Source organism: Squalius cephalus (assembly GCF_949319135.1).
Source record: "Squalius cephalus genome assembly, chromosome: 5".
Classification (NCBI taxonomy): Eukaryota; Metazoa; Chordata; class Actinopteri; order Cypriniformes; family Leuciscidae; genus Squalius; species Squalius cephalus.
The window spans coordinates 22,759,417-22,771,373 of record NC_137126.1 but is presented as its reverse complement, the minus strand read 5'-3'; the positions used below and the strand labels follow the sequence as shown (position 1 = coordinate 22,771,373).

The window sequence follows — 11,957 nt, the reverse complement described above, 5'->3', positions numbered from 1 at the left end:
GAATGAAAAGACAATTTCTAGCTGTGGTCCTTTGATTTATCATCTAGTTTGAGCTAATATTCCATACGTTTATGATACACTGTTTGAAAAACAGGCCGATCAACCTGTAAGACCTGAGTCATCTGACTTAGAATCAGCAATATGTAGCCTAGGTGATATGACGAAAAGAGAATATTGTCATTGTGTCTTGGAAATAAGGCCATAATTGCCAGTGTATAACATAAGTCACCTTAGATAATTAAATATCATCAACAACTTACCATTCTGACCCCAATATAGCCGTTCTTGTATACAGTTTATTTTTTATATCTTGATATATTGTAATATGAAATGAGTCTGATTACTTGGAAAGGTCATGCAAGTCTAAAACATTTTTAGCACTGTAGATAGTATTGCTTTTGGGAAATGTGCTTTATGTTAGGTGATTTTAAGTCAAAGGTGATAAGTAGACATCCATCTGTTAGCAAGACTTATAAAGATTCTTTCTCACACAGGCATGTCCATTTCTAGTCATTTGAAGTAAATGGAAGTGAGTGGTTGAAGCACTGACCCATGTGGTGAGGGTATGGGTGAGGAGTGTGAGCTTTTCCAGCTGAAAATGAGATCCGTTATCTTGGAAGGAAGGAAGCCAGAAAAGCACCGACCTGGAAATGCACCTCTCAACCAGTTTAGAGATTAAAAGTTTGTGGTAGGAATTATGAAGTGCTATCTGTAAAAACTGTGATTAGTATCTATATCTAAATGATGCTGCAGTCTTCCACATTCTGTCCACTTTGAATTTGTGTGTATCTAACACTGTACTAAATAGGAGAAGCAATGGTTAGTTGTCACAAGGTCTATATCTCAGTTATTGGTTTTGAGTCCAATTATGCAAAATGTGTTTTCTCTAATAGGGGTTTTGCATGTTGGTGTCAAAGACCTTGTTCAAAACCGTCTTAACTTAGATTGTGTGTGTGTGTGTGTGTGTGTGTGTGTGTGTGTGTGAATATATTGATTACATTATTAATATTATTTGATAGCCTATCCGTTTGGTAATCAAGTGAACAATAAAATCAGGTTGAACTGTGCTCTCATGGTAGTTTGATAAATGCACACTGCAAATTAATTACAAATCTATACAAAGCAATAAAGTCCATATATCAAAGTGATTTATATTAAGCGCTGTCATTTACTGCAGCGTGAACTTTCCTCAAAGTTCAGCGAGTCACTTTATAACCTTTTAAATATCCAGTTGATTTCTCTTATCACCCAGTGCTGTAAGTAGCGCGGCCTGGCTCTCCCCCGTGTGGAGGGGTAACTCTCTGTTGCAGCGCAAGAAGCGCAATATGATGTGATCCACCAAATAACTGTTGAGATCAAATTAATACGGGAACAATTCATGGCTGGGTGTGTGTTAACATAAATGATGACTTGGGGGAACAATAACCTGGATGTTTTACTTGGCACATGTAAGACCTAATCCTTTTATTCGACTCATTTATATCTGACATAGCCTAATTTATTTGAGCTGATTAAACTGCTAACGAGATTTTTGTTTGCTTTTTTCTTTGTTTGTTTGTTTTTACCACGAGCCACAATAGACTTAGTGACGATGCAAAAGCTAAATTTTATTTTTATTTTTTAATTTCTATTTGAGGCAACGTTTTATTTGCTCAACATAAATCAATTACACTGCTATAATATTATCAAGGTATCATATATTTCCTTAAGTGCTCTGCACCTCGGAGTGAATAGGGAAAAGTGACACTTTCTTTTCGTTCGTATTTAGTTGTAAAATTTCTGTTCTTTTATTGTGTGTGTGTGTGTGTGTGTGTGTGTGTGTGTGTGTGTGTGTGCGCGCGACCGCCCGCCCTCTCTTGTCTTGTCTAGTCAATTGGGGCACCTGTGACGCGCGTCCTAGTCACTTTCCCCGCACCTCCCTTCTAGGTCGTGTCCACTCACTTTTTTTCGGGTGGGCTGTGAGCCCCTCCTCTAAATCCCCTAAAGTTATTTAGAGTGTAAAATGGATTTGAATTTGCTGTTAGCGTTCACATATTGTGTCCGGACCACATCAAGCAACACACGGTCAAAGAAAGAGATTTAAACTGATACAAGGACACGTGTGGAGGTTTCATGTGGACTCATTGTTAACTGGGATTAAATAACATTTATTTTCGTTTGGAATTATAACTTTCGGGAAAGGTACAGTATTTCATTCTTTTTTTTTTTCTTCTCTTTATTAATTTATGACTGTGTAGTCAGTCAGAGTGTCAGTTATTAATTGCTAAACTTATGCAGTCGATAACGATACATAATATGGTTAAATTTGAATCAGAAGATAATTTAAATGACTAGATGTGATTTTTAACGAATGTTTTTAACATTCTAAGGATTATTATCATAATTTATTTTTGTTGTTCAAATAATTATGTTTTACAACATTCCAAGTGTATACGGAGTAAATAATATGCTACAATATTTTAACTTACGTCGCACGAAAGTATAGCCAACTCGAAATCCCCATGCCCTCACGCAGTGTAGAACACAGAAGTAAAATTATCCAAAAAAGAACAATTGAACTGAAATGGTAGTAGCCTACTACCAAAAGACTCCTTAACAGTTCTCATCTCTGATGCTGACCGTAGGCTATATCAAAGGGCGTGACTAATAGGTTCCAGCTCCTTATGCCAGGGCCAGGACATGTCTGAATACATACATATATTCTAGTATTTGACTATTAGACATTAACAATATACATCTAATCTAATTATTATAGAGTGAGGAACTTCCAGGTGCAGTAGGCTACAGTTGTGAAATACAAGAGCGCGCAGACATAGCGCATGCGTGAAAGAAGCGATCGTCTCTGATCTCAGAGTTTTTGGATGACATTTAGAATTGTAATTCATGAATCGGTTAGTTTCTTTATAAATACAGTTTTGTATAGCTGCGATTAGGTCTAGTAGCCTATAGCCTAAGGATTATTTTGCCACAGTGCCGGTAGAAAATGTGGTTTTCCATATTGTAGTGGGCTAAACTTTTTTGTGTGTTCATGCAATGTCACATTTGTTTACATTCATTTTTGTCACAATTTCTGCGATTTCTACTCGATTTTATGAGATTCTAGGTTAATGAAATTCAGAGTGACCAAAAGTGTGATGACTTCATCACTGCACGTTTTTACCACTTTGATTTATCCTTAACGTTGAGGCGGCAATTAAACTTAGACTAATTGTGCAATTTTAAGCTGCTGACTTTTTTTCTTTTTTTTAAATTATCCCCACACTGTATGAGATCAAACGAAAGGAAAACAAACAAATGCATGAAGTCAGTAGGCTACCTATTTAAAGAAACAATAAAACAAATCTTAATTTTCACCTACATCGTCGTTTAACTTTCACAGTAGTAAGCTATATTTTGATTATAGCCTATATCTAATCTAAGAATGGTTGTTTTACGAGCCCAACATTTGTAGTGGTGCGGTGGCAAAAGTTTTTGCCTCACCCCCCGCAGGGGATTATAACAACTGAATACTCAATTCCGCCACCCACCCTCTGAGAGGAAACACTCTGTATGACCACCACATCGCCAGTCAGATGAGTAACGCCGTTCAGCAAATGCGAGTCTTAATAGATAGCAAATGTCTCAGTCATTCAGCTCAGTTTAGGCTACTACTAGATTTTAGTGACTTCAATCAATGATCAAATCAATGATTCAGTGATTCTTCTCTTCACCTCTTAGCCATGAAGATGTTGCTAAATATAAGACACATATTGTGGTTGATCTGCATATACCAAACAACGACTGGACCAGGTAAGCTTTTCATTTATTTATTTATTTTTACATCTTTTATATTTCAAAAGTATTTATCTGGTGAACGTAAGAGTGGTAATTGGATTTATTCATGCAAGACTGGCGTTTACGTGTGTCTAAATGAATGTAGGCATGCTTTTCTTTTTTGTGCTGTTTTAAGGGCTAATTAGATTTTATTTCTTGCAACAAAAATCAACTTAAAGGGATAGTTCACCCAAAAAATTGTTCCTTTTTTGTCACCATTTACTCACCCTCATGCTGTTCCAAACCCGTATGAGTTTCTTGTTGAACACAAAATAAGATGAAACAATGTTGGTAACCAGACAGTTGACAGCACCCATTGACTTCCATAGTATTTTTTATTTCTACTATGGAAGTAAATGGGTGCCATCAACAGTCTGGACACCAACATTCTTTAAAATATCTTTATGTGTTCAATAGAGGAAAGAAACTCTTTGGAAGGTTTGGAACAACTTGAGGGTAAGAAATGATAAAATTTTAATTTTATCATGAACTATCTCTTTAGTTGTAAAATTAATTTAAATGCATCTCCTGAATTGGTCAAACTTTTGTGGAGCAGACCCTGCATTCCCACAAACTGTTGTCCCCTAGCTGCCACTAATGGTTTACTTCCAGGCACCTATACCTTTTAATTAGGAACTTCTTGTAGTCTGGTGCAAACAGATGGCTTGACTTCATCACTCTGAGAGGCCATGCTCACACACGGTGGTGTGCTACCCTCAGGGGTAATCCCACCTGTCCGAAGCATTTCTCACATTGTTGGTCCAAGTATATAGTGATTTTCTGACAGTTACGATCCTTTCAACGTCCCCTGTTCAAGGTTATCTGTCCTTCTACAGGAAAATAGTCTCTGGTATACTTACCCTTAGGCTTCACAGAGGCAGTACAATAATTCTTAGCTCAATTATCATAAACATTGTGAGGCATGATTTCCTGTGCTTTGCGGTGGATGCAGCTGTGTGTATACTTCTCATGCCTTTCATTCTCTCAGTCTCTAGCACATTATTGGTGATGCGGCCCGTCAGCGGCTTGTTGTCCGGGAAAGTGACCCTTCCATGTTCCTTCTCCATCATCCCAACTGTTGGACCTAGAAACAGAAATGCCTCCGGAACAGATTACCTGCGCATCAAATGGACAAAAATTGAGGGGGGTGTGGAGTCGACTGTTCTTGTCACCCAAAATGGCGTCATAAAGATTGGTTCGGGGTACAGGAGTCGCGTATCTGTGCAGAGTCACCCGGAAGACATTGGCGATGCTTCTCTAACTATGGTGAAGCTCCGGGCAAGTGATGCTGGAACATACCGCTGTGAAGTAATGTTTGGAATTGAGGACACGCAAGACACAGTTAGTTTAAATGTTGATGGTAAGATTGTTTTAACACCTTTGTCTTCTCGCTTTCTCTTAAGTTTGAAAGATTTTTAAAATGCCATCGTTGTATCTGAAGCACATATGCTGCCAATATGGGAAATTCCTTAAAACTATTTGATCAATGACAGTCATAACCAAAGTAAATTATAGATAAATGAAAGTTCAGTCTTTTAAGTGGAACTGTTAATGGGAGAAAACCCACAAGCACAGATTATCTAAATTGTTGAGGCTCCTCCCAGATTATAGTTACAGCGTAAAAAGTGAAATGCACTCCAATAAACTTTGCCTCACTTAATGTCTTCCCTCTGCTTGGATACACTGTAATGCATATTGACACTGGGATGCATCTTGTATGGGATGATTTATGCACAGGCCATGTGAAAGGATGGGATGGGTCAGCCCTGAACTGCTTTGGCTCTAGAATCGCAGCACCACCCTGCTTCTCAGCAAAGACACACTGCCATTTTAATTAGATCCATTACTCATTTAATTTGAATTTGTTTCAAAGCGACAATTATGGGGGTGGATGGAATGTCCCCTCGTTCAAATGAATGTCCCAGCACTGCTTGCTTTATTAATTTGTTTATAAGCAACTTGCAGACCTCTTCAGGACTAAAGCAGTTTGTATTAGTCTTCAAATTGATGGCTGTCACTGACAACAATGGCAGTAATACAATATGCCCCTATTTAATGAAACTGTTAATGGATGGAATGGTCTTTGTTAGGAGATGTTCATTTTTGTTTGTTTTATTTGTTCTTTTGAACAGGCGTGGTGTTTCACTACAGGTCAAGGGTCAGCAGATACATTCTGAACTATGCACAAGCTGTACAGACCTGCAGTGATGTCGGAGCCACCATTGCTACAGCAGAACAGCTGAGAGCTGCTTATGAGGATGGATTTGACCAGTGTGATGCTGGCTGGATTGCAGATCAAACAGTGAGGTTAGAAGCAACACACGCACACACACACACACACACACACACATGCACGCACGCACGCACGCACGCACACACACACACACACAACCTGCACTTCTATATTCTCTACTGGCAATCTCAGTAATAAGTTCTAAACAATATGTCAACATGTTGATACGAAAAGGAAATTGCAAAAGCTAAACAAATGATAATTGTGTACTATTTTTCAGTCATGAGAAACTTGTCTCTCTGTGTGGATTGTTTCTATCTGTAGATATCCAATCACTAGACCAAGGCCTGGCTGCTTTGGAAATCTGCCTGGAAAACCTGGTGTCAGGTCTTATGGCAAACGCAGGCCCACAGAGACCTTTGACGTGTTCTGCTATGTGGATAAGCTTGAGGGTAAGAGTTTAGTATTCTGTTATTTCTTACAACTTATTTCTTTTCAAAAATAAAATAAAATAAAACTTCTTGACAAGGCCAACAGTCCTGTGGTAATGTGAAAGAGCTGTAGTTTATCTGTTATATTAGCTCTATGCTGACATATTTCATGTGGTTTTAAACTGCGGTTATGACCAAAAATGAATATCAACCATATTGGCAATGAACATCTGTGGTATTAAACATTGAAGTGGAAGCTCTCTTATTTTAATTCAAATCTGAGTTTCTTTTCAATCCCAAGTCTAATGTGAACATAAACTTGTTTTGCCGAATGTACATCAGCTTATCAGAACATCCTGTCAGTAGTTTTATTGGTAACTTTTTACAATAAGGTTCATTAGTTAACTACCTTAGGTAACGTGAACTATGAATGAACAATACTTCTACAGCATTAATTAATCTTATTTAATGTTAATTTCAACATTTACTAATACATTATTAAAATCAAAGGTTGTATGTGTTAACATTAGTTAATGCACTGTGAACTAACATGAACAAACATTGAACAGCTGGATTTTTATTAACTAACATTAACAAAGATTAATAAATACTGTAACAAATGTATTGTTCATTGTTAGGTCATGTTAGGTCATGTAACATTAACTAATGTTAATTAATGAAACTTATTGTAAAGTAGCTGATAGTTTGCATGATAGTATTCTTTTAAAAATTACATGCATGTATTTAAAGTAACTTACTAATAATGATGAGAATTTGTTGTTTGTAGAAGATTCTAGTTCTTTCAAAAGCCAGAATGACCAAGAAATAACAAGATTTTTTTTTTTCATATCTTGTCAGGAGACTTAATACTGAGTGCATTATTCAGTTTAGTGTTGTGACAAAGACATGGAAAACGACTAACATCAGAAAGAGCAAATGGAAAATGGATTCATAAAATGAACACCCTGTTGTATACTGTGGTGTTTAATATGTCTCATTCCCTCACGAAAGAAGATTTGGGAATGTCTTTACTGTTCTGCTGTAAATTACTTGGACGTCATGAAAACCTCAGTTCTAGCTTTTGACAGCAACACCCAAGGCTGCACGAAAACAACTCCCCCTCGTTTTTATTTTCATCCTATTCACCACAGCATTTGCTTGAATATTTTTTTTTTATTTTCTGAAATTTATTTAATTAATTTGCGTTTGTCATATTATTCAGGGTATTCCCCCTCCTCCCAGATCCAAGATCTGGGTTTTGATTCATTGACTGGCACTTTGGAATGTATGTGTTAGCAAGACTTTAATAATGATAATTATTAAACATGTAAGCTGTTTTTATGACAAACTCAAAATGCAGCTAATTTCAGATATATAATGTTTCTTTCATGTTTTTACTCCAGGCAAAGTTTACTTTGCGCCCACAATGCAAAAGATGACCTTTGCTGAGGCCAAGGCGGAGTGTGAAAGCATGAATGCAGAGCTGGCCTCACCTGGTCAACTCCACGCTGCCTGGAGACAGGGCCTCGACCGATGCGATTATGGATGGCTGTCTGACGGCAGTGCCCGCCACCCTGTCTCCGTACCCAGAAGTCAGTGTGGTGGTGGCCTGCTGGGTGTCCGCACCTTGTACCGCTACCGAAATCAAACAGGCTTCCCGGATCCCAGCATGAGGCTAGGAGCATACTGTTTCAAAGGTAAAGACTTTTCACTGAGCTCATGAAGTGTTTATGGTGTAATAAACGAACACCTGAATGGTTGCAAGAACAGCCACTTTACCAGCTGCTTTGACGTCATTTCTCACAGCAGGCATAAAATTGAAGCCCTTACCCCATTACACACGTAAACTTGAGCTCCAGACTTGAAGGCCTCTTAACGGCAGTAAATCAAAGCAGAATATTAGTTAGAGTGCACCGCTTTTTGTTAATTGAGGTTCTTTTAGGTTGAGACGCAGAGAATGGAAAAGTTTACATGAGAGTAGCTCATTCTCCAGTGATTCACTGACCTCACTCACTGCATCCTGGGTTGCCGCCCGTTTCTAAGGAAACCACATTGGGCTTGGTTAACAAGAGGGTTTAAACACTCAGAGGTCCGTTATGCCACTGTAGTGCTTCATGGCTAAATGGCAGATGCTTGTCAGACTTTGCTTTGTGGTGTTGTAGGTACTGAGACTTCAGAAAGACTTGATGTTCTCATTGGCCAAGATGAGATGACCTCATAAGAACACTATTATGCAACCAGGGGCATCATTCTCAAAAGATAAACAGCACTGAGACACGTCAAAGTCAAGTTAGTCTAGAGCTAACTAGTCTAACGACTCTGAGCAGCTATTTTCAATGCTGGTAGGGATGCAATATATATAATTGGTATTATGTTATGACTGTTATTAGAGATTTATTTATTTATTTAGCAGCCAGTACTGGATATTTAAATTGTAATATTAAAATTTAATTTTCCCGTTTTTACATTTCAATGACCTTTCCTGTCATCAAATGCTAACCTAAAGTTAATCTTTAAAAACTCTAATATTTTAAAAACACTGGTAAATGTAAATCTCAAAATGAATCTCCATTTTTCATATTGTACATTATAATGTTTTGATGCCCAATTTCACTCGTAGCGTTTCAAAACATTTTATTATCAGCTATCGGTTATCGACCTTGACATAAAATTAATAATTTTAGCAGTACTAGCCAGAGTTTTTAAAAATAGTGCATCCATACTATCAGCTGATATCTGCTTGAAAAGGCAAAATTTCCAAAATTATTTATCAAGATTATAGATCAACAATAAAATCTGACAACAATGGAATTATAGATTGTCCTACTTTAGCTCAATTCTTGATAAAAAAAATCATGCACGTCTAGTTAATGCATATACAACTGTCTCTGAAAGGTAAGGATTCCTTTCTTTGAGTCACCAATAAAAGAATAGTTCACCCAAAAATGAAAATTCTGTCATAATTTACTCACCCTCAAGTTGTTCCAACCATGTCTGAAATTCTTTCCTTTCCTGAACTCAAAAGAACATATTTTGAAAAATATCGGTAACCAAACAGTTAATGGGCCCTATTGATTTCCATAGTAGTTTTTTCCCATACCATGAAAGTCAATGGGGCTCAACTACTGTTCTATCAACAGATTTGGAACAACTTGAGGGTGAGTAAATGAGGATCCCTTTAATGTTTATCTAAGCCATTCGTCAAAGAACATTGTGGGCCAGATTTACTAAACAGGGCAAATTAGCGTGAGAACGCAATTCCAAAAAAATGTGCCGATGGGAGTGGAAAGTTGTGCGTGTGATCTACTGATGACATGCAAATTAAAGAACACAGCCGGATCATTTCCATAATGACCAACGCAATCTACCAAGAGCAACGCAAATGGTTTAAGTGTCTGGTTTAAGACATACTTTTTTGGGGGGGCGTTAAATAATGGTGCAAATACCAGTAAACTGACTAGCGCAAACCACAGTAATACCATACTGGCATGATTAATTTAAATACTCTCCTCCCATAAATTTTGCGTCTGAATGGGAAACTCCTACAAATGCATATGCAAAAGGTCAGCCGTAAAAATAACCATGTCCACGCCTTTTCAGCGCAAATTTTTTCACTGCGTGTCTTTAGTATATCCTGAGAGTAGTTTTTTGATGCCAAAAGAGAGTTTGCGCTGGAGTAAGCTGTAAGTAAATCTTGCCTTTAGTTGCATAGTACAGAGCTAATACCTTTTCTGTAATACCTTTTTCAGATGCACAGTACAGACCTATAGCCATCAACAAACATGAAAAAGTGCTTAGGTGTTACCTGCTCCTTTTTTTCTGACTCTTCACGCTGTCAGACTTCCTGTTCTTCCTGTCATTTGCACCAGCACTTATCTGAACAGACATGCGGATAAAGGAGAGCGCTACTACCAGAGCTCTAAAATCAGTGCGTCTCGCTAACCCCTGACCTGGGGGGTTTATCTTTTCAACTGAGGTTAATTTAGACAACCTACCCCCTGCCAGGCAGGGCACTCACCCAGAATGACAGCCACCGACTGCTGTGATAAGTAATGGACCTGGGGTTCACCCTAAACCTCGACACTGTGACCTCTGTGTTTTTTTGGTCTGTTTCAACTCTGTTAAGCCTCTCTGATCCATGTGGCATTGAGTGCTGTTCAAGTGTTTTCTCTTACATGATGGGTTTGGTTCTCATGTTCTTTTGCCCTGTGATGACTACGAATGTTTGATATAGTGGCAGATGTGCATAAAATCACATGAGCTAATCAGGCTGGATTAGGATGACAAATGTTAGGATGTTTTCGCCCCTCACCACACCTTGCTACATTGCAACATCCCACAAACCATCAGACAATGCATCACATGAATGACAGGCATTTTTCTTAAGGGAAAAAGTACCTCATGGCTGACATCAGATTGAATAGAAAGAGCCTGGAGATAATAGAGAACAGCTGGAGCCTTGGCTGCTAGCCTGTTGTATTTGAAGATGACACTTTTTTTTGTGAACACATGGTAATTAAGGGCTAAACAGCCATTAAGAGCATGTAAGCTGTTTGTGTGAATGAAATTCAATTTGCAAAATAATTGTTAGGTTGTTGGAACCATTCTGACACCATTCAGATAAAATAAATTTGCTGAATAGTTTGAAGCCAAGTTAATCCGAGGTAATCTGATGAGCTATTCTCGTCAACCAAACTCAAGCATTGCATACAATGAAATGTACTTAGAATGCTTTGTAAAAATGACGCATATTTGAAGGTGAAAATCACTTTCAGATTGCAACAATTTAAAAAGCTTTATGACCTAAGTGTGTTTCAACAACTGTAAGGAATATAGGTCTCTCGAGGACTCTGAGAACGGTATAATCAAATCATGCCTTGTTTCGGCAATAGTGGGATAATGTTTCATCATAATTTAATTATAATAATCATACAACCAAGCATAATGTCCATAATGTGCAAGTTGCTGTGTGAAAACGGAAAGATTTCCACAGCAGAGATCTATCTGAAAATCCTGTTTTCAATATTTTTGATACAGTGGCGAAAAGTAGACAATACATACCAGTAGATCAAACCATAGTAACCATCTGACAACAAAAAAGTAAAGTGGTAATACTTTGTTATATTTCTATAAACAAAAACAATCCGATTATATGGTTGCAAGCTAATAATCAATTATTCTGTTCAAACTACTGTTACTGTTCAATTGTTTGGGGTCAGTAAGATTTGTTTTTTTTTAATGTTTTTTGAAAGAAGTCTCTCATGCTCCCCAAGGCTGCATTTCTTTGAATACAGTAAAAACAGTAATATTGTGAAATATTGTTGCAATTTAAAATAACTGTTTTCTGTTTGAAGATATTTTAAAATCTTATTTATTCCTGTCAAGGCAAAGCTGAATTATCAGCATCATTACTTCAGTCTTCAGTGTCACATGATCCTTCAGAAATCATGCTGATATGCTGATTTGGTGCTCATGCTCAT

At 37.6% G+C, this 11,957-nt stretch overlaps 1 protein-coding gene across 1 annotated transcript in view; it reads left to right on the top strand.

Annotated features, from left to right (window-relative positions):
- Positions 1 to 4,821: 4,821 nt before the first annotated feature.
- vcana (versican a) overlaps positions 4,822 to 11,957 on the top strand; it is a gene marked incomplete at its 5' end in the record, with an annotated part of 42,326 nt that continues 35,190 nt past the window's right edge. The window contains 4 exons of the mRNA XM_079872340.1: positions 4,822 to 5,173; positions 5,946 to 6,120; positions 6,371 to 6,498; positions 7,881 to 8,174. Of these exons, the coding sequence (XP_079728466.1) occupies positions 4,822 to 5,173; positions 5,946 to 6,120; positions 6,371 to 6,498; positions 7,881 to 8,174 (949 nt within the window). The remainder of the gene's footprint in view (positions 5,174 to 5,945; positions 6,121 to 6,370; positions 6,499 to 7,880; positions 8,175 to 11,957) is intronic.